The 22,578-nt window shown below is 49.7% G+C and overlaps 2 protein-coding genes across 2 annotated transcripts; one reads left to right on the top strand and one right to left on the bottom strand.

Annotated features, from left to right (window-relative positions):
• Positions 1-623: 623 nt before the first annotated feature.
• On the top strand, positions 624-21,116 carry KANK3 (KN motif and ankyrin repeat domains 3). Its single transcript, XM_020978123.2, is given in 13 exon segments — positions 624-727; positions 6,350-6,478; positions 7,540-7,576; positions 7,912-9,246; positions 9,339-9,432; positions 9,954-9,994; positions 9,997-10,147; positions 10,296-10,383; positions 10,491-10,713; positions 18,364-18,506; positions 18,714-18,914; positions 19,161-19,259; positions 20,340-21,116. Coding segments are annotated over 11 exon segments (2,493 nt in total). The 5' UTR covers positions 624-727; positions 6,350-6,478; positions 7,540-7,542; the 3' UTR covers positions 20,424-21,116.
• Positions 21,117-21,334: 218 nt separating this feature from the next.
• On the bottom strand, positions 21,335-22,570 carry RPS28 (ribosomal protein S28). Its single transcript, XM_020978125.2, has 4 exons — positions 22,464-22,570; positions 22,241-22,288; positions 21,984-22,115; positions 21,335-21,404 (listed from the first exon to the last, which is right to left on the bottom strand). Exons 1-3 carry the CDS (start codon positions 22,500-22,502, stop codon positions 21,993-21,995), a joined length of 210 nt encoding a protein of 69 aa, XP_020833784.1. The 5' UTR covers positions 22,503-22,570; the 3' UTR covers positions 21,335-21,404; positions 21,984-21,992.
• Between the last annotated feature and the right edge of the window lie 8 nt (positions 22,571-22,578).

Genomic DNA, 22,578 nt, shown 5'->3' with positions numbered 1-22,578 from the left:
CTCTGGAGGGTGGGGTTGAGGTGATTGCCTGAAGCAAGGCAGAGGAGGAGGGTCTAAAATTCCATTCTGGGTCTCCTGACTTGGTTCTGAGCTGGGCTGGCTCTGAGCTTTAGAGATTCAGTTCTGGGGTAAATTCTGGGCACTGCAGTGACCCCAAATGGCCAGGGCTGAGCTCTGTCCTCCAAACTGGCATCTGGTCTGATTCCTGGTCTCTACTTTAGGGCAGGCTCTGGTCTTCAATTTGGGCTGTATTGTGGTTTGCACTCTGAACTTTCTGGGATGGGTTCTGGGCTTGACTCTGACCTCTGGTCTCTTCCCAGCACTGGGTTCTGGTCTTGACTCAGCTTTGGGCTCTCTGGGTTGGGTTCTGGTTTAGTTGTGTCTCCCCGGTCACTGCGCTGTGTTCTAGGTTATGAGTTCTCCGCCAGGCGCTCGGCACAGACAGAAGTGTTGGACTGGGGCGGCTGGGTCAGGATCAGCCAGTCTGGCAGAAAGCACCCCGCAGGGAGGAGCTTGGAACTCTGTTCCCCTCCTCAGTTTGGACTCACAGAGGCGTGATGAGCTTTCGGATCCCCCGCCCCTCACCAGCCCTTACACTGCTATTGGTCCTTCCGGAACCCTATGGCTGATGATTGGCTGATGCAGTTGCCAGTTCTAGTCCCGGGTTTATTAAGGAGAGCATCGTATTCTGGCGGAGGCTCCGGCGTCGGGGCCAGGAGCAGTTCAGGTAGGAGTTTGGAATTCCCGACGGGACTGGAGGGAGGGAGAGAGACACGGGAGCATCGGAAGAACCAGGGATAGGGATGTCAGGGTTGAGGGAGCAGGAGATGGGGAGCGGGAAGAGGTGGGGACCTAGGGTTGGAGGTTTGAGGTCGCATGGACTGAGGATCTGGGGCGGAGAGTTGGGGGCGGGGGCCCGAAGTGGGAGAAGACTGCGCTGGAGAAGACTGGAGTGGTGGGGGCCCACGGAGTAGATGAGGGTAGGAATGGGGTTGCAAGTTCAGCCCAACTTAGGGAGTATTTCCTAGGCAGGTCGTCTTCCCCGCAAGGTTTGAGGAGAAGGGTACGAGGGAGGCCCTTGAGAGGTGTGGGCTCTCAAAGATGTTCCAGGAAGGACTGAGTAGCAGGATAGAAAGGGTCTGCTCTATTTTTGTCACCCCCAGTAGGAGAGGGTGTGATTACCCATCCTTGTTGACTAGGCGGAGATGGGAAGAAGTGCGTGTTGGGGAGGGGGGGAGGTTGTTAAGCCTTTGTCCTAAGAGAAGGAGGGGGCTGGCTGGGTTGGGGGATGGCTTGGAAGCCTCTGACCATGTTGCTACTCCTTCCTCAGGTGGGGCTTACACCTGGAAGCCTATATTGCACAGCTTCCTACCAGGGGGTGGTACCAGACCTCCACTGCTTAAGCTAGCAGATGCTTTGATATCACCTATCTTTTCCCCGCAGCCCTGGAGACCAGGCCTAAGGGGGGGGGGTGCCCTAACCTCTCCGGAAGCTGGGGCCTGGGAAGCAGCCCCAGGGGCCCTGAGAGACAATGGGCAGCGGATGAAGCCGCCTAGCTAGGAAGGAAGAATCTGTCCCTTCCGTCCCCTCCCACTCCTAGGGATAGTGAGGGAGCTCTAGGGGGGCTTGGGACATCAATCCCTGAATGGGGTGGGGCCTCACTGAGGTCAGTTCCTACAGTCCTTCCTGCAGGAAGGGAAAAGCCAGGCTTTCTTCCTCTGATCTTCAGGTGGGCAGCCTCTAATACCTTTGGGCCCTTCATAATAGGGTCTGAGACAACTATCAAAGTCTTAGGACCACAGGGTTTAGAGCTGGAAAACAGGGGCAAAGTCTTCTAGTCTACTCATGTAATAAAAGGGGGAAAGGGAAACTCAGTAGGGAGAATATTTGCCTCAAAGTATTCAAATATGCAGATAGGAGATAGAAGTCTGTAGCTGCAGACGCCTCCCCCATTGGAAAGAATGCCAGTCTTCAAATCCTAGCTCTTTCTGTCATTTATCCTAATAAGTAATTTTGCCTCTTGAATCTCAGTTTCTTTATCTGTAAAATGGGAATAACGATACCTACTCAACTCTCTGGGTTGATGGGAGGAAAGCACTTTGTAAAACCTTGGAAGTGTGAGCTGTAAGAATTTATCCTCTCATCAGTAGTTAAGGCCTTTCTTCCTCCTTCTTCCTCCTTTCCCCTCTCCATCTTGTCACCCAGTGATAACAGTAGTTCAGGATCCCAAAATAGCTGGCAGGGCCCTCAGAGTCATGATGAGCTAATGAGGGGCTCTCAGGCAGCAGAATCCAGCTTCCTTGACAGCCGAGGGCAGGGGGTAGGCGGGTGAAGCAAGGGGGGCTGTTTATTTAAATCAGGGCTTGGATCCCACTCTAATACACACATATACACACAGGGACATGCTCTATAAAGTGATGGGGTGGGGATGTGGGTGGTGTCATAGGACACTGATAGGCTGTGGTGGTGATGGTGGTGGTGGTGGTGTGGTGGGGAAAGAGGGCTGTGTTTTTCACCCATACATCACGGAGTTCACAGAATTCTAGAATCTCAGCCCTGGGTGAGACCTCAGAGGCCTTAGTGGTCCTGTAACCTCTATTCAAGAATTCTAGTTTACTATTAGAGACAGCCAGTTCTATTGAAAGGGGCTGGCCCAGAGAGCCAGGGTCTACATCAGGCCCCTTCCTCCTCCCCTCCAAATCCCAAATAGGCTCAGCCCCTGAGCTGTAACTGCCAGAGACTGATCAGCTCCAAGTATTTTTGGTCCTGTTTCCTCTGGCCTTTGGCATCTGGCTTTGCTGAACCACAGCCATCACCACTGGGGGCAGGGGTGTGGGGAGGGGGAGGGTCACTTGCTCTGGCCAGATGAAAGAATCAGGGAGGCTAGAATGGAAGACTCCTGACTGGAGGCAAAGTGAATGGGGTCGGAGAATTAATTTGTCCAAATCAAATGACGTTTGTTATGAATCTGTTTGTTGTATCTAGGGCTCTGGACTGGGAATACAAGAACACACGTTTATATAGGTTTATAAAGCATTACACATTATAACCCCAGACCCTAATCCCAAGCTGCTTCCAACATGGCATCTAACTAGAGAGGAAAAAGTAAACAAATAATCCTGCTGCTAAGGAGGGTGAGAAGTGTAGAGGAGAGTGATGAAGGCACCTGGCTGAGAGTCATCCAAGAGGCACGTTCTTTCCTGCAGCTGGGTCAGAGAAGGCTTCAGGCAGTAGTTGGGACTTGAGTTGGCCCAGGTGAGGGTGGAGCTTACAGGGTGTTGGGGTGGATGACCCTTGGGAGACCCAGCATCAGCATCCATCTCTTGGGTCTAGGCCCCTCCTCCTTCCCCCTTGGTGCCTGCCTGTCCAGCTTCAGGGAGCTGGCATGTTTCCAGATGAGACTGGAATGTCTGAACTGTGTATCACTAGCTTGGACAGGGGAGGAGTCTTAGATCCTTGTTTTTTCTACTGGCCCCAGCATTCCTGATCTCCCCTTGGCGAGGCAGGGTGGACCGGCTCCCAAAAGACCGCCTTCTTGACCCTGTGGTTGTTTTGGCCGCTTAGAGAGCGCAGGCTGCAGTGGCAAACAGATGTTTCAGCACCCTTGGCTTTGTACTATGTGCTCAGCTGTTCCTTTTGGCCTCCTCCCTGATTCTGGGCAGTGAAGTCACTTCTCCCATTTCCAGGATGTTACACTCACACATTGTTCCAGCTGAGAGGGCAGGGAGAGGCCAGCTTCCTTCTATATAGATAGGGAAAGTGGGGCCCAGAAAAAAAAAGGAGGGACTCCGCTAAGGCCAGTGTTGCAGTCAGAACTGGAACCCCGTTCCTTGGGTCCCAGGCTGGTCCTTTCCTTCCCTCCTAGCTGGTGAGAGTACCGGACATAAGTGCCCTTGGAGGTTAGGTCTCTCGGGAACCCAGGGCTTGAATGTTCTCTGCCTACAGCCTTCCTCCCCTCTCCTCCTGCTTGCCTGGATGCCTCATAATGACTCATTTGTAGAAAATGTCCTTAGATTTTTCATCCTAGAATCATGAGATTTTAGAGCTGGGAGGGATCTTGGATGCTATCTGGCTCAGACCCCTTCCGCCATTTTACAGCTGGGGTACAGAGAAGAGAGGTGATTTACCTAAGGTTATAGAGGGTTTTTTAAGCATTTTATGGGCAATATAAATTTGACTTTCTTTCAGAAGCATGTATAAATATGGTGACCAATTATTTCTAGGTCATGCAATCATAGGGGAATGAAGGATTAGGCATTTGGATATCATGTGCCAAGCACTGTGCAAGTGCTTTACAAATATGATCTTCTCCAGTGGGGTCCTTGTAATCAAGGCAGAAGCATGATTTGAACCCAGATCCTCTGACTCCAAATCGAGTGTTTATTCATTCTGTACCACGTAATCGACAGTATAAGCATTATGGTTCCTACTTTTCAGAGGAGAAAATAGAAGCTCAAAGGGATTAAGAGGTTTGCCCCTTAGGTAAAAGGCAAGAAACTGCCAAGTCTGCAGTTGAATCTGGGTCTCCCAATTTTTAGTGCCAGGTCAGTTCTTCCTAGCTAAGCAGCTGGTGGTGGTGCAGTGAACAGAGGTGCTCAGGAAGACCTGAGTTCAAATCTTAGCCCCAGACACTTACTAGCTGTGCAACCTCGGGCAAGTCATGTAACCCTGTGCCTCAGTTTCCTCAACTATAAAATGGGGATATTAGCACCTACTTCCCAGGGTTGTTGTGAGGACTGAATGAGATATTTGTGAACAAAAAAAACAGAACCCACTTCCCCTAGTGCCTAGGATAGAGGAGGAGCTTTATAAAAATGCTCATTCCTCCACACCCTTTCCCATACTGTGCTATCTCAAACAGATCTAACATTCAAACATGGTTATAGGGACCAGTTTTCTACCTGTACCCTTCCACCCCCTTGGTTTCTGGCTCCCTAAAGGTGACATAAGGCCTTTGGGATTCCTACTAGTCTCAGCAGTAATCGTGTTAATAATAATAATAATTGGGATAAGGGGGAGGAGCTTGGTTTTGGACCTGTGATGTCACCAGCATAGGGGATTCCTGGTATGGAAAGTCCCTCTACCCATGCAAATCAACAGCTGTTCTGTAACTTTTAATCTCAGTTTCCTAAGAAACTTTCTGAGAGTTTTAATTTATGAAGAAGTTAAGTGACTTACCCACGGTCATGCAGACAGTAAATGTCAGACTTGAAACTGAGGTCTTCCTGACTATAAGGCTGACTATTAGACCGTGCTGCAACTCAAGCCTCCTTTTTTTTTTTCCAAATCTGTGATTTATTTGGCAACTGTCTACTAATACAATAATTGGCACCTGCTTTGCAACCTGTGTGCCTGGGCATTAAATGATTTGCCAAGATTCATTTAGAATAATATACTTTTTAAAATGGGTAGCCATGGTATATAGGTTTGGATGCTGCATCTGGTTGCTAAGGTTTGGATTCAGGTTCTGCTGCTTGTTAACTGTGTGACCCTGGACATTTCCTTTCCCCTTTCGGTGCCTCAGTTTCTCCACATGTAGAATGAAGGGGTTGGGCTCAGCAGATCCTAAGGTCCCCTTGAACCTCAAATCCCATGATGATAGCTCCCATTTCCACATGAGTTTGGAGAAGGCAGTGTTTTCTTTACAATAACTAACTCTGTGATAGGTCCATTCCATTTTTAGAGAAGGAAAGTGGAAGTTTCCTTCCTTTAGCTTGGAAGCTCTGGAGCTAGGAATTGAACCTGGGTCTTGTGACTCAAGTCACACGTTCTTGCTGCAATGGCCAAAGGCCCAGTGTGGGGTGTGTGTTCTGAGTTCTAACTGTGCTTACTAGAGGTATCAGATTCTAGCTGCCAGAGAGAGCTGTGCCTGGAGGTCGCCCCATCCGCTTAGAGTTCACATCCTGTTTCCTACTTACCTTTCCAGCCCTGTTATGCCTTTCTGCCCTTCATGCCTCTGTGGTCCCTCCACACTGGCCTTGTGGCTATTTCTTGAACATGATTCTCAATCTCCCCTCATCAGGCATTTGCACTTGCCTAGAGCACATCCCCTTTTTGTCTCTGACTCTTAGAATCCCTTATTTCCTTCAAAGCTTAGCTTAGGCTCCCCCGGCCTCCCCCCATCATGAGACTTTTCCTCACCCTCCCCACTGTCAGGGCCTCCCCTGGCCCCTATTAATTACTATGTATTTACTTCATTAATATTGCATATATATTCATATATGCATATGTTGTTTCCCCCAAGGAATATAAGCTTCTTGAAGGCAGGAACTATTTAATTTTTCTCTTTGTATCTCTAGCACCTGGCACACAAATGGTGCTTAATAAATGCTTGTTGATTGATTTCAAGGATCCTGCTGGGGATAATCCTCATGCCAGCTTCTTTCTCATCTTCTTCAATGCTGAGAGAGGGGATCTGGGGAAGCCCTATCAGTATAGGAATCCTTTCAAGTCTCACCCTACTCTGCCCCATCAGGAGGTAGGTGACCATGTCCTAGAGGCAGCCAGTTGAGTAGAAAAAGGAACCTGGAAATTCCACTATACTTCCTTTTGGGAGCCATAGACTTGGGACATGAACTCTCAGCTAAAATGGGAAGGAGTACCTTTGGCAGGGGTTGGGTGGGGAATGGGGTACTGCCTTTAGTCTGGCTTCTTACTGTGTTTGGTTTTAGTTTGGTTTTGTTTTGATTGTTTTTAGGCAGTTGGGGTTAAGTGACTTGCCCAGGGTCACACAGCTAGTAAGTGTCTAGTAAGTGTCAAGTGTTTGGTCTGAGGCCGAATTTGAACTCAGGTCCTCCTGACTTCAGGGCCGGTGCTCTATCCACTGTGCCACCTAACTGTCCCTGGTTTTAGTCTTTAAGGGGCTTAGTACTCCCTGGGGAAATCTTTATTTGTGATAGAATTGGAGTCACTGGAACACAGAATGTCTGAGCTGGGCGGGACCTTAGGATGTTGCAAGTCAGAGTTGGGAGGGATCTCAGAGATGATCTCATTCAGGGATTCTTAAGCCCAAGGGGCTTGAGGTTAGATTTCAAGTCTGTCAACTTGGACAAAGAAAAAAATTATATTTTTATTTCTACTCATTTCTAACTGAAATTTATCATTTCCTTCAATTATGAGCGTAGGTAACAAAACATGATTCTGAGAAGGGGTTCACAGGCTTTACCACACTGACAAAAGGGGCTATGTCACAAAGAGGTGAAGGACGTCCAAACTCGTTCAGCCCCTTCATTTTTCAGAGGAACAAAATGAAGTTTAAACAGGTTGAGTGATGTCCTCAAAATCACACAGGTAGTGAGTGATTCAGGGCAGGGATGTGAACTGTGAGATCTTTCTGACTTCAAATCCAAGGGTCTTTCCACACCCCTCCAAAGAACGCTGCCTTAGGCCAAAAGGTCCCTGGTACTGGAAGGCTGGGGAAGGGGCTCACTGAAGACCCCATAGTTCCAGGGGAGAGGGCAGATTGGGCAGGATCAGAGTTAAACATTTCGTAAACTTGCTGGCCTAGGCTAATCCCTTTTTTCCTGCTTGTCCACACAGAAAATGGCGAAGTTTGCCATGAACCAGAACCTGCCAGGTGAGAGGAATTGGGGGCAAGGAAAACTTCCTTCTCTTCCCAATGGGCTAAAGTGGCTGGGGCTGGTGAAAAGGGCAAGGAAATTCAGGCCGTCCAGGCCATTTCCCTTCTGTAGCCAGGAAGGGGAATTGGTGGGAAATGATAGTCCAGATATTCCCAGCAGGGCATCCCTTTTGCTGTCCTGGATAGGAGTGACCTCTGGGTTCTCCCTCCCTCTAGCCTTTGGCTTTGGCCCTATATTTGCTCCCCAAGTACTTGGGTCTGACCCCATGTTTCCTTTTTGGTCTCTAGCCCTGACTGTTACTAGTTCTGAACCATGTATCTCTCCCCTCCAGACCTGGGTGGCCCCTTTCTATACAGGGACCAGGACGGTGGGGCTCGAAGTCCATATTCAGTGGAGACTCCTTATGGCTTCCAGCTGGACCTGGATTTCCTGAAGTATGTGGAGGATATTGAAAGTGGGCAGGGCCTCCGTAGCAGAGCCCCATTGCCCACCCGCCGACCCCGGGGACCCAGGCCTTCTGGCCCCCGAAGTCCCCGTAGCCCAGGACCCTGGACTTCTACAGAGTCTTTAGCCAGTGAGGATGGACGGGGATCATCCCAGAGCCTGGGAGAGTCTGGGGGAGCCTTGTCCCTCGCCCCAGGACCTCCCCTTAGCCTTGGCCTCCCGCCACCACCATCACCCCGAACAGTTTTAGGGAGAAACCCCAGAGTGGAGAAGACGCTGCTGGAGACGAGTCGGCGGCTGGCACAGGAGCAGGAGCAGGTGCCCGTTGGCACCGGACTTGGCCCTGGGCTGGGCTGGAAGAGTCCACTGAGCTCTGGCCGCAGCAGCCCTGCCCCAGCTGCCAGCCCGGCCCAGCTGCAGCATGTCCGGGAGCAGATGGCGGCTGCGCTGAGGCGACTTCGAGAGCTGGAGGGCCAGGTGAGGTCGCTTCCTGCTCTGCAGCAGCAGCTGCGCACCTTACGTGATGAGAGGGCCCGTCTGATCCAGGCTGGGCACCAGCTAGGCCCCGAACCTGAGCTGGAGCTGGAGCTGGACTCCGTGGCTCGGCCTGGGAAACTGGCTGAGTTACGCCGGCTGACCGAAAGACTGGCCACATCAGAGAGGGGGACCAAGGCCCGAGCTCAGGCCCAGGGGGCTTCCTGTGAGACGGGCATGGTAGCTGTGTCTGACACCCGGGAAGTGGGCACATTAATGGCGCTTGAGACGCAGGAGGTAGGTGTGTTGGCAGCATCGGAGACCTGCGAGGCAGGCATGCTGGCAACACCCAAGACTTGTGAAGAGGGCACACTGGCAGTGCCTGACACCCATGAGGCAGCCACATGGGTGACAGAGGAGCTTTTGGGGGTGCCGGATGCAGCTGAGCGGGAGCTAGAGATGCTGAAGAACAGTCTGGAACACCAGCGTGGGGTGAGTGCCTTCCTGCAGGGGCGACTCCAGGAGCTAGAGGCTGTTCAGCTCCTGAAGGAAGAGGAGGCAGCATCGCGGTTACGACAAGAGGCTGCCACCCAGACCCCCAGCCACGCGGGGCAGGGGACCGTGGCTGACAAGGGCACGCAGGCTGAGCTGGGACCCCTGGAGCTGAACCTGGGAGAGGCTGCCCCCACTGGGCATGAGGTCCCGTGCCCAGCGCCAGCTCAGCAGGGCAGGGTCACAGCCCAAGCTGGTAGGTTTGGCTTGCCCCTCGCCTTCCACTCTGCCTAGCTGTGGGTATATCCGAGGGTGTTGCCCAGTCTAACAAGCATACTTTGTCCTTAGGTACCCTCCGATCCATCATGAAGAAACGGGATGGAGCAGCAGAGCCCAGCTCTGGCCCTAAGAGCTTGCAATTTGTGGGCGTCCTCAATGGAGAGTGAGACTCTAGAACCAATTCCCTCCTCCTGGGCTCTGGGTTTTCTCTTGGTCCCAAGTAAAGAACACTGGATTTGAAATCAGAGGCCTGGCTTCCTGGTCTAGCCCTTCCACTCACTAGTGGTGTGACCCTGGGAAAGTCACTTGCCATCTTTGGCCTTAGCTTCCTCATCTACAAAAGAGGGGGCTGGGACTAGATAATCTCAAAGGTCCCTTCAACTCTAAATCCTATGACTTTCCCTTGCTTAGATCCAACTCCTTCCCTTGTTCTGGCCTAGAGCTTCCTTTCATGATTCAAACATGGTATGGGCTTCCTTGGGCAGAAGCAGTTTCCTCCTCCCTAGAGAATGTTTGATTACTGGTCGGGAAGGTTGGGCAGGGATGATGCCAGTCCAGGAACATATCATGTGGCATGCCTGGAGATTACATTCCATTCTGAGACTTTGAGATTCTAGGCTCCTGTTTGGCACTTGGGGCCTCTCCTCTTTGTCTTCCTCCACCCACAAGCCCTTCTCCCGTCAGGTATGAGAGCTCCTCGTCCAGTGAAGTGGAAGAGGCCAGTGATGTGACAGTGATTCAGGGCCAGGGGACCCCGAGGGCTCCTCAGATGACAGCTCTGGCTGTGCCGGCCACTCCCCACCTCACTCCCCAGTGAGCAGTTCTGGTGTCCAGGAGCAGCCAGAGCCTGGACATGATGCCCCTGACAGCCGGGAGAAGTGAGTAGGGGTGAAGGGAAGAGTAAGTCAGTTTTGTTCTGTCTCTGGGAGGGTCTTCAGCCTATCCAAAGTCTTGCTCTGCCCCCTTTCCACCCCTTCAGGAGTCTCTTCCCTGTGCCTTAGGGCCCCATTGTCTTCCTTGCTTCAGGTTTGAGCTGAGTCCCCGCCTGAAGGAAGCCTGCCTGGTGCTTCAGAAGCAGTTGAGCCAACCCAGGGGCAGCTGGGACCGGGAGGGGGTGAGTGCTCGGTCCCCCAAGACTCCTTCCATCAAGGCTCTGAGGAGGTGAGTAGGGCCACGGGCAAAATCTCCCGTCATTCTCTGCTTTTTCATCTCTCTTCACAGACTGCCAGCACATCACGCCTGGTACAGCAGGAATGGTTTCGTGTGTCCAGCCAGAAGCACTCCCGCCCTGGTCCTGTGGCAGCCCTCTTGGCCACTCTGAACGCACACTCGCCAGCCTTGCTGGCCCACGTGGTCAACCTGGCTGATGGTAATGGCAACTCGGCCCTGCACTACAGTGTCTCCCATTCCAATTTTGACATTGTACGCCTGCTGCTGGATACTGGTCAGTGGAGCCTGGGGCCTGGGTTGAGGCATGGGGAGCAGGGCTGGGAGCTGGTCTGTGGGTCCGGAAAGTCCAGGTCTAGCTGGAAGTTGTAAGGGGTTTCCACTGAGTATGTACTTTGAACCTGGCCATCTTGGTTCCTGTGGGGAAAGGAGCTACCCAGGTCTGAGGGAAGAGACACATGGTTCAGGAGTCAGGGCCAGAGATGGAAGTGAGAGATATGGCTAGGTCTGGTCAGGGGGCCTGAGAGCTGGGATTTTCCATAATTGTCACCGCTTTTCCTTTGGGGGTTTCATTCTATCAACCAGTCTCCTTTGAATAGTCATTTGTGATGTGGAAGAGGCAATGCCTTTCTGCTATTTGGAAGTTCACATCCTTGGACATGGGAGATGATCTGTATAAGAGTATAGAATCCAGTGCTAGAATGGGTGTTGTGATTCAGACTCAGGGCTCCAGGAACCCAGAGGAGGGGGATCCATGAGGGTTGCTGGATTAGTCAGAGCCTGAGAGTTCCTGGATGAATCAGATTCCTACAGCCAGAAAGGAACCCTGGAGCTCTCTACTGTAATGCCATTCCCCAAACAGGAGTTCTCTTTACAATCTCCCCAAAAAGGAGCCCTCCACCTCTGCTTAAATAATTCAAATGACAGGGAGCTCACTACCCAGAAGAATTGTAGAATTCAGAAATGGAAAGGGGCATTCAATTCAATAATTCAATTCAGTCAGGACTTATTAACTGTCTACTACGCAACAGCTCTTGTTCTAGATGCTAAAGATACAAGGACAAAAATGAAACTGTCTCTGCTGTCAAAGAGTTTACAAGGCATTGGTGGGAAACAACATATACCAAGAAAATTGAATATGAAATTTATGTCAAGCTAATTTCTGGGGGTGGGCACTAGAAAATAAAAGGATGAGGACAGACTTCGTTTATGAGGTGATACGTAAACTGAGCTTTGAAGGAAGCCAGAGATTCTGAAAGCAGGAGGTGAAGGAGGGCATGGGAGACCAGCTGAGGCTGGAGATGGAGTGAGTGTTGGGGGAACTACTAGTTGACCAGTGTGACTGGATCACAGTGTGTATGAAAGAAAGAAAATAGCACATTATTATGCACAATCGGCCTGGAAAGGTGGGCAAGAGCAAGACTCGGAAAAGCTTTCTGACCAAATAGGTTTTAGATACCACCTAAGTCCAGCTGAGGCCGCTAGGTGGCGCCATGGTGCACAGAGCGCTGAACCTGAAAGTAGGGAAACTCATCTTCCTATGCAAATCTGGCCTTAGACTCTTAACTAGTTGTGTGACCTTGGGCAAGTCCCCTAACCCCGTTTGCCTCAGTATCCTTATCTCTACAATGAGCTGGAGAAGGAAATGGCAAACCACTCCAGAATCTTTGCCAAGAAAACCTTAGATAGGGTCACGATGAATTGGGCATGATGGAAAAACAACCATACAATAACTGAAAGTCCAGCCGAGCCTTACAGAAGTGAGAGCCCAAATTTGAACTGGGGTCTTCTGGCACCAAATCCAGTCCTGTCCCCCTTCTATCTCTGTGGATGGTGGGGATTTGATGCTGATTGTTTCATTGTGGGATGACTCTGTTAGGAAGTCCTTCCATCTATTAAGCCAGACTCTGGCTGTGTAACTTCCACCCTTTACCCCTGGTTCCGTCCTCTGGGGCCAGGCAGGATAAGTCTTCTTCCTCTTCCATATGAAAGTCCTTCAGAGATTGGAAGAAAGCAATGAATCTGAGGCTGTATGGTTAACCTTTACTGGTGAGGTACAGGGCATCCTCATCTAAGTCAAGTTGCCTTTATTGGGCTTCATGGACTGAAGGGGTGGACCAGGGAGTGGAACAGAATCCCATCCTATTGTTGGGGTCTAGTGAACACATCTTATTTGAGCCCCTTTGTCCAGCACTGTAGACTTACTTTATCCCCTCTTCTCTCCAGGTGGAAGAGGCCTCATTCTTTTAGTTTGTCCCTGTCTCGAACCCCCAAGGATTTATCCAGCCCTTTTTCCAACTCCCTTAGGTCCCCCCCCCTTGGGGGGCGGGGCAGACCCAGAGATGGAAGGATAGGATGTAGAGCTGAAAGAGACTATCCAAGTTGCCTAGTCCAAGGCCAGCCTCCCCAATTTACATGGATGGGGTCCCCTGACCCAGAGAGACCTGTGTCAGAAGTAGATTTACAGACTGCGTTTGTGGGGTGCCTGTTCAGTGCTTATTCTACTATATCATACTACCTCCTTCCCATAGTCAGAACCTCAGAGCTGGGAGAGACCTCAGAGGCCATCTGGTCCACCTTTCTCCAATTTCTGTATTTTATAGATGGGGAAACTGAGGCTGAGAAGAGGGGAAGGACTTAGCCACGTCAAAGAATTTAAGAATTGGAGGGGGGCTCAGTGGGCATCTAATCCAGTCTTGAATCCAAAGAAATCCCCCACTATACCAAATACACGGTAACATGTACAAGTGGTTATCTAGCCTCCAATGAAAGGAAACCCACCGCCTCTAGAGGCAGCCCATCCCCCTGCTGGACGGCTTTAGTCTTCAGGAAGTTTTCCCTGACATCAGACCTAAATTTGCTTCCTTGCGACTTCCACCCATTGTTCCTGGGCCAAACAGAAGAAACCTAATCCCTTTTCCACACCACGGCCCTTCAGACACTCGACAGCAGCCATCACAGCCTCCTGAGCCTTCCTTCCTTCCGAATAAACATACCTCGCTGCTTCAGTCGATCCTCAGCGGATGTGGACTCGAGGCCTTTCACCATCTTGATTGGCCTCCTGTAGACACTCTAGTTTTTCAATGCCCGTAGACTGTGGTGCCCAGAATGGAACCGAGGCTCCAGAGGAGGTCTGATGAGAGCAGAGGGCTGTGGGGCTATCGTGTGTCTGCTGCGAGAAGCTAGGTCCCTCAGCGCAGGCCAAGGTAGTGTCAACTCTTCTGGCCGTCGTATTACACCGCTGATTCGTACTGTGTCTGCAGCTGTCCATTGTTGTTCTGTCATTTCAGTTGTGACCACATTTGGGGTTTTCTTGGCAAAGAGGCTGGAATGCTTTGCCATTTCCTCCTCTGGCACATTTACAGATAAGGAAACTGAGGCAAATAGGGTTAAGGAACTTGCCCAGGGTCCCAACAGCTAATAAGTATGTGAAACTAGATTCTAACTCAGGTCTTCTTGACTTCAGGCCTGGTGCTCTCTCTACTGTGTCATCTAACTGCTCCTACAGTCCTCTATACCAATCTTTTTTTTTTTTTTGGCTTTTTGGTGAGGCATTTGGGGTTAAGAAGTGACTTGCCCAGGGTCACGTGGCCAGTAAGTATTCAGTGTCTGAGGCTGGATTTGAACTCAGATCCTCCTGATTTCAAGGCCAGAGCTCTATCCACTGCACCACCTAGCTGTCCTACACCAATCTTTTTTCAAAACAACCACTGTTTATCCATGCCTCTGACCTTCTGCCTCCTTGTGAAATTGATTTTTTTTGTACCTAAGGTTGAGACTTTACATTTATCCCTATGGAATTTCATCTTATTAGATTTAGCCCAATCTTTCAGCTTTTCAGAAGTCTTTTAGATCCTGACTCTGTCATCCAGGGTGTTAATTCTGCCTCTCAGTTTTGTGTCTTCTACAAACTTGATGAGCTTGCCATCTATGTCTTTATCTGGGTCTTTGATAAAAATGTTAAATAGCACAGGGCCAAGGAAAGATCCCAAGGAGGCCTCCTAAAATGTTGACATTGAAGTAAGGACTCTTTTGAGTCCAGCCATCCAACCAGTTCTGAGTCCATTGGGTTGTATTATCATCTAATCTGTGTCTTTCCATCTTTTTTATATCTTCTGTACTTTATCAAAAGGGTGGCTGAAATCGAGACAAACTATACCTACAGTATCCTCATCTGCTAGTTTAATAATCCTGCAAAAAAAGGGCGGCTAGGTGGCGCAGTGGAGACAATGCCAGGCCTTGAGTCGGGAAGATTCATTTTCCTGAGTTCAACTGTGGCCTCAGATAGCTGTGTGACCCTGGGCAAGTCACTTAACCCTGTTTGCTTCAGTTTCCTTATCTGTAAAATGAACTGGAAAAGTGGCAAACTACTCCAGTGTCTTTGCCAAGAAAACCCCAAATGGGGTCATAAAGGGTCAATAACTGAACAATAAACAACAACAAAAAAAGGAAACAAGATCAGCCTGGCCATGATGAAACCACCATGCTGGTCTTTGTAATCACTGCTTCCCTTTCTAAATGTTATGACAACCATGTCTTCAATGAGCCATTCTAGATTTTCCCCAGGAATCCAAGTCAAGCTCACTGGCCTATAGTTCGTAGATTCCATTCTCTTCTGTGATAATTGGGACAGTGTTTGCCTTTTTCTCATCTTGTTTACCTCTTCCATTTTCCATGATCTTTTCATTGTTACTGATAGTGGTTCAGCCACCACATCTGCCCCTTCTTTCAGAACCCAAGGATGCAGTTCTTCAGGGCCAGGCAATTAACTCAGCAGTTAAGTGCCCTCTCACTAGCTTCCTACTCATCCTCTATCACAGCTCGCTGTTAGTCATTTTTGTTCTGCTATTTCCAGTAAAATCCAGGCCTCCCAATTCCCAGTCCAGTGCTCCTTTGGGCATTCATTGGGTGCCACCCCTCCATCTCTGTACTGTCCCTTTCTCAATGACGAGGGCAGTGTTGAACTCCAGCCTTCGAGGCAGGATACGGTGAGGTGCCCTGCATTCTGTGCTCCTGCAGTGGCAGTCAGGGCTCAGTGTGAGTAACCTTGGGTTGCTGAAGGCAGCTGGAGATACATTTGGACAATGTGCCAAAGTGGGAAGCAATAAATAGGGAGTCAAAAGAACTGGGTTTTAGTCACAGATCAGCTGTTTAGGGTCAGAGCTTCAAACCTGGACAATCTCAAGCTCAGATGACCTCAGACACCATCTAGTCCTACCTCTTCATTTTACTAGTTGGGTGACTCGGGCCAGATTTTTCCCCTCCCTGTGACTCATTTCCCCTATCTATAAAATGGGGGAGGAGAGGGTTTGGATTCAAATGCTCTTTTAACTCTAAATCCTGTTGTCCTGTGTTTGAGTCCTTGCTCAGGCATTTACTAGCCAAGGGTAAATCACTTACTCCAATCCCCAGTTTTTTCAGCTGTAAAATGCGTGTGACAAAACATGCATTACCTATCTTTGAAGAAATCAAAGTAAACCTTAAGGCATGGTGGCAATGGGAGTTATTTACAGAATCTCTTGACATCATTCACACCTTCCTATATTTAAATCCTACGATACCTAGATCATAATGTGTAGAGGGTGCAACTGATGTACTGATCCCTGTCGTCCTTGCCTGGAGATGACCAGGCTCTCCTTAAGGTCTGCTGAGAAGAAACTTCTCTTCCTCCAAGGCTGTTATGGCTGTGAATTGTAGTCCCTAGGGAGGTGTCTACTTAACAGTTTGCCTAGTGAGACCCTAAGCCTAGTACCCCACCCAATGGTACTGAACCGGGAACTCTCCCTGGTGCTGATACAGTACCCTGCCAATAATTGTGCCTCGACTAGGTAATTGTTCCCTTACCTTTGCTCTTCCACTGACTCCTTGCTTCTCAGGAGTCACTGATTCATGCAATCAACAAAAATTGATTGTGCCTAATATTTGCAAATCATTGAGTTGGGCACCAGGGATATAAAGGTAAAAAATGACATGGTCATTGGTCTCAAGGAGCTTATATTCTGCTAGGCAGCATGGGATTTAAGGGATACAAATCTTTTGTTTTTTTATTTTATAAATCTGAGCTTAAATACCAAATAACCTGTATTTCCACATACATAGAATAATATAAAAAGAGGATTGCATAGGAAATTGCAGATCTTCTCTGTTATGTTCAGTTTACATTTCTTTTGAAATATATAATGAATTCAACCTATAGCTTTCAAAGCTGTCCTGCTTGTCTGTCCCCCCGCCACCCCGTTTTTTTCTTCCTCTTTTCTGCATAACAGCTCTAAATCTCAGAGAGCTAGTCTAGGGCCCTAATTTTACAGGTTGAGACTGAGGCTCAGAAAAAAGAAAGGCCACTGTTTCGATCTTGTCCCCTGTTTGAGGAGTTCAAATCTCCACCTGCTGATCAGTGGATCTTGCCTAGTGTGATGTGTGATGTGTGATGAAGCTTACATGCTTGTCCAGTTCCAGCCTGTGCCACATGCCCAATCTCTCACCAGCCTGTGATGGTACAAGCAAAGGCACAATGACAAGAACGAGGGGCAAAGCGATCTAATTGGACTGGGATGTAGAGAGTATATGGGAAGACCTGTGGTGTTGTGGATAGAGGGTTGGTAGATGGAGTTTGGAGAACAAGCAGCACAGACTGTGTGAATGGGAGGAATAAAGCTGGAAGGGTAAGCTGAAGCCATAATGAGGTGGCCCCTTGTCCTTGCCAGGGTGGACCCCTTTCCCACATGCACAGAGAATCCACTGTATCCCATCTTCTCTTAGCAGGTTGCTTCCTCTCCCCCTGTCTAATGGCTGTTTCTTTACTGCATACAAACATGCCCATGTCTCCCTCACCCTCCAAAGATCCTCACTTGATCCTTCCATCCCTGCTAACTATTGTCCTCAATCTCTAGTCTTTTGTGGATAAACTCCTTAAAAAGGCTGCCTACAGTAGATGCCACCTTCTTCTCACTCTGGTCTAAACTCTATGACCTAGCTTCTGACCTCATCATTCAACCAACACTGCTCTCCACAAAGTCACCAGTGAGCTAATCTTCAAATCTAAAGGCCTTTTCTCAGTCCTGCTTTTAAAGCACTCTCTCATTTGTCCCTCAGAGTAACCCTGTGAAAGTAGATGCTGCTATCATTCCTATTTTATAGCTGAGGAAATTGAAGGTAAGGTTAGATTAATTGCCCAGGGTCACTCAGCAGCATCTACCAGAGTCAAGATGCCTACACGCCCCAACCACACCCACGTGCCTCCCTGGTCAAAACCCGTGCTCAGGAAAAAATGTGAATGATGGATAAAGCAGATTTTTACTGAGTTGTCATTGCTCATGAGGCAGGATCCAAATTCAGATTTTCCTGACCTCAAGCCTGACCCTCTACCCCACAATGCTACCTAAGCTGCTTACCTCCTTATCCCCATATGAAGTATACCTCAAAATTAGAAATGTATTTGTTATCTCTTGAAAATACTAACGGGGTCAGAAATCATACCTTTATCAGATACTTATTTGATGCTCTGGATTCTGGCTGCGTGCTGGCTGAGGGTCAAGTGCAGGCTGGATGACCACTTATGTTGGGGAGGCTGAGGTGGCTCTTGGGGTAGTTTAGACTGGAAGCAGGGCCAACCAGTATTTGGCACATTGGCTAGGATGGAACTTGGTGAAGAAGCCGAGGTAGAGAGAAGGCATTTGAATTACACAAATTTGAACCCCTTGAGATATTGCTGACTAGAAAGAACTTAGTATTCCAACCCCCCCCCCCGAAAATGAGGGTCAGAATAGGTTGCGTGGTCAGTAGCAGAGCTTGGACTCACGAGCCCCACACTTCAGGTCCAGTGTTTATCTTCAAGGGCGTGTGAGAGAGGACAGGTCTGATGCAGAAGTTTGAGATCAGAGGATAAGAGCTAGGGCATCACTCCCACTTTGTCTTTTCTCCCTTGCAGGAGTATGTGATGTGGATCATCAGAATAGAGCAGGGTACACAGCCCTCATGCTGGCTGCTCTGGCCTCTGTGGATGGAGAGGATGACATGGATGTAATTAGGAGGCTGTTCAGCTTAGGAAATGTCAATGCCAAAGCCAGCCAGGTGAGCCCCCTTCCCTGCTCGTAGGGGAGCCCACGATCTCAACATCCAAGGGATCCAAATGAATCCATCCACGCTGCTTTAGGGTGTCCAGTCTTAACAGTTCTTCCTTAATCTGATTGGGTGACCATGCGTGGCCCTGGTCTGGTCCCTTCCCCGCTGAGCTGGGATAGGTGCTCCCAGCCCAGGCTCTATCCTTGGTTTCTTCAGGCAGGACAGACAGCCCTGATGCTGGCAGTGAGCCATGGTCGGCAGGATATGGTGGCTGCCCTGCTGGCCTGCGGGGCTGACGTGAACCTGCAAGATGAGGAAGGCTCCACAGCCCTGATGTGTGCCAGTGAACATGGGCGTGTGGAGATGGTAAAGCTCCTCCTGGCCCAGCCAACCTGTGACCAGGCCGTCTTGGACAATGTGAGGCTGGGGCCTGCATGGTTGGGGGAGAAATGGGATTTTGAACACCACCCTCTTCTAACTTGCCCAGAATTCCAGCTCCATTGCTCACCTCTTCTCCCTTAATTCCTGGGATCACTGTGGGGCCCATCGTATCACTCTCTCCCTCCCTGAGGCTACAATGGGTCTAGTCTACCCTCAGGAGCTGTCAGGGTTGGCCTCATCCCCTGAGTTAGCTTGTCCCAATTCCTTTTCCTTCCCACAAAGGAAGGCACTAGTGCCCTGGCCATAGCCCTGGAAGCTGGACAGGAAGAAGTCGCTGCCCTGCTGCATGCACACTTAAGTTCAGCTAAACCAGGGCCTTTGGTAAGCCACCTTTTCATGAACTCTACAAAAGAATCTTCCAGCACCCATTATCAACACCCTGTGGAGGAAGGAAGACAAGGCAGATTGTGTTAAGTGCTTTGAGACTTTTATTTGGCTGTATGGGGCAGACTGGAGTAGGAAGTCTTAAGTCAGGTGAAGTAGTAAAGAGACCATTGTAATTCTACAGGACAAAGGTGAAAAAGGCTAGGGTAATGACAATGGAAGGGGCCAATATGAAGCATTTCAAAGACATGATAGAACTGGCCACTGGCTAGATTGAGAGTGGGGGCAGCTGATAACATAACAAGTAAAAACCAACCAGCTTTTCTAGCCTTAGCCACTAGAATGGTGCTCATTAACTATTTGGGGGTTATTTGGTGAAATGAACGGCCACATTTTAGACATCCAGATGGTGTTGAACATATACTTGGAAACATGGGAACTTTAGGAAAAGTCAGCTAAAAATAGAGGTTCAAAGAGGGGAAGCTATGGGAAGGATTGAAAACAGAAAAAGCATACTAAATTAATAGAAGAATAAATCCTCTTGCATAAAGCCTCCTGAATGTGGGCAGAAAACATTTCAAATGTAACCTTTTTTGTAGGGGGAAGGGATAAGTCAGATAGAGTTTAGCTTTTTTTTTTTTTTAAAGAAGACATCTAAACATATATGCAAGTGGGGCAGTTAGGTGTGCAGTGGATAGAGCACTGGCCCTGGAGTCAGGAGGACCTGAGTTCAAATCCAGCCTTTTATTTATTTATTTAATGTGTACCCCTGGGCAAGTCACTTAACCCCAATTACCTAAAAAGAAAAAAAAAAAAACAAAACCCAAAAAAGACACATATGCAAGCAAAGGAGAAGCAGCCAGGGGAAAGACTGAAGTTAAGAGATCACATCTGGAATATGGCCCTAAAGTAGGAGAGGATGGGAGGGAAAAAGAGGTTAAGATTTCATGTTCAACACCGCTTATCCCAATAGGCACAAGGCTAGTAAATGGGCGGGTTTAGGATATATTGAGGCTGAATAAAAGATGGATGGACTCTCCAACCCCTTCAATTCATAACTATAATCCTATCTTCCAGACACCACCAGCTTCTCCTGATTCTGAAAGCAGCGATACTGATGACAAGTGTTGTGAGAGCAAGCAGGATGCTGGGCCGATGTGATTGGCCACATCACCTCCTGGTCCCATCCCAGCTAAACCTAATTTGATGCTCTTGTTCTCTTTCCACTAACCCACCTGATAGTGAATAGCCTGGACCTGTATAGGCTCCCAGTTAGTGTTCCACAAAGCACCTTATAGCGAAAAGCCTTTTTAAACTGGTGGGAGCAAGCACAACTGAATCCCAAGGTTCTCAGGGAAGGGTGAAAGTCACCCAGCGATAACTTTGCATTCCCCAGTTCCAGGCTTGTAACAAGCCAACAGATTTACATGAAGAATCTCCAAAAATTATCCCTAGCACTTTCTCATTCTGTGAACTGCTAGTTCTTATTTTCCCCAAGTGCTCCATCTAGCCACCGTGCCATTTTAAATGGTTTCTCATTCTTGGTTCCTGTCAATTAAAGCCCTCCAGCTACCACACTCAGGACCCAGAAAGGGAAAAAGATGGTTGTAGTATAAAGCACACCAGTTTGGGCTTGGGTGACTGTGTACTGGTGTCTTACTGCAAGGTCAGGCCTCATTTCTTTACACAGTCCTCTATATAAGGTCTCTCCTACTTTAGACCTTACAAGGCAGAGCAGATTAGCTCTACAGTCCCGAATAGCCAGGCCTCAGTTCTGTCCTGTTCTGAAATAGGAGGTCCCCAATCCAATCTGGGGAAACAGAAACTTTCCAATAAAATGCAATTATCTGGTTACATTTTCTGATTTCTGTTTTTGGGAGAGAAGAGGCTATATCAGGATATTTGACCTTGATACTAGGTTACAAAGGATACTTGGTTTGCATCCTACTTGGCTCTGTCCAGCATTCCATCCTCCCCTTCCTCGCTTTCAAGATACCAGGTACCTCACGGGACAAAAAGGACTTGGGTCTACCTGATTACCCCACCTTTAAAAGGTCACACTACTCAGCAGCTTAGACAAAACTCTTTATTTTACACATCCCTTAGCAGTGCTTCCACGACCAGCAGCCTAGGGGCCTCCACCTGAAAATAAAGTCAGTGTAAGGTACTAGGACTTTTCTAGTATAAGTTCCAGCTCACTGCATCTACCACTGTGATCCCAACCACCACCAGCCTTTAAATTTTACTTGTTTCAGGCCCTCTTTGGGTCTGGCCTAAAACCAAGCCTATTTTGAGAGCCCCAGGACTACCTCCCCTTGGTACTATCTGTTGGGCCTTGCCCTCCTAGCTCGAACCACCAACAGCCTTCCCCAGCTCTCCCACACTGTCTGGGGCTCTGGATAAAGTCACTTCTCTCTGGGGCTCAGTTTCCTCCACTGTAGCATGAAGGAATTGAGTTGAGGCTGCAGATTCAAGGGGCATCGTGAGGATGGTCGGACTTGACCAGTCCTGTCCCTGAAGACAATTCTGGAAATGATCAAGCTACGTCCCATGTCCCTTCCCCTCTCTGGGCCTCGGTACTCTAACTCTGTCACAAGGCGCTTTGGGGGACAGAGCGGTATGATGGACGGGGTTAGGGAGAGACCTGGCCAGGGTTGGGCTCGATCACCGAAGACCCCACCCCCCCTCCCCAGGGGCAGGGGCGGCTAGGCGGCAACTCACCGGTCGGTCTCACCGCAGCCTCCGGGCCTCCCGCTCCGACTCCAGCAGGGTGAGCACATCCCCCTCCCGCACGGGGCCCTTCACGTTGCGGATGATGGACCGACTCGTGTCGTCCATGAACTCCACGCGCACCTGGACAGGAGGCAGAGTGGCCTCAGGGGCGCCTGGCGGAGGAGGGGCGGACAGCTGGGACCGGGGCCGAGGCAGGGGACGCAGGGAGGGGAGGGGGCGCTCGGGAGGGGCGGGCGTGGACTTACCTGGGTGCACTGGCCCTGAGAACCGGTCCTGCCCAGCACCTTGGTGACCTGCGGACGGACGGACGGCGGAGAGCATGAGGCCGGGGCCACCCCCTCGATCCCTCGCTCCCTTCTCGGGCCCAGGAGCGGCTCGGGTTCCCAACTCCTCGCTGGAACCCAGGCAGCCGCCCCTTGCATCTCCCTTCCTCCGCCCCGATCCCCGGTCCCGGCCTCTGCTCCTCACCCGAGCCAGTTTGATGGGCTGCACGCGGCCGGTGTCCATGATGGCGACGGCAACAGAAGCTGGGAGAGGCGAGAGGGAGTCACGTGCCCCTGGCGCCTACTTTATAGGCTTCCTC

This window comes from Phascolarctos cinereus, unplaced genomic scaffold (genome assembly GCF_003287225.1).
Source record: "Phascolarctos cinereus isolate Bilbo 61053 unplaced genomic scaffold, phaCin_HiC Scaffold_4;HRSCAF=312, whole genome shotgun sequence".
In the NCBI taxonomy this organism is placed as follows: Eukaryota; Metazoa; Chordata; class Mammalia; order Diprotodontia; family Phascolarctidae; genus Phascolarctos; species Phascolarctos cinereus.
The sequence above is the reverse complement of the archived record's forward strand: the minus strand, read 5'-3'. Positions and strand labels throughout refer to the sequence as shown.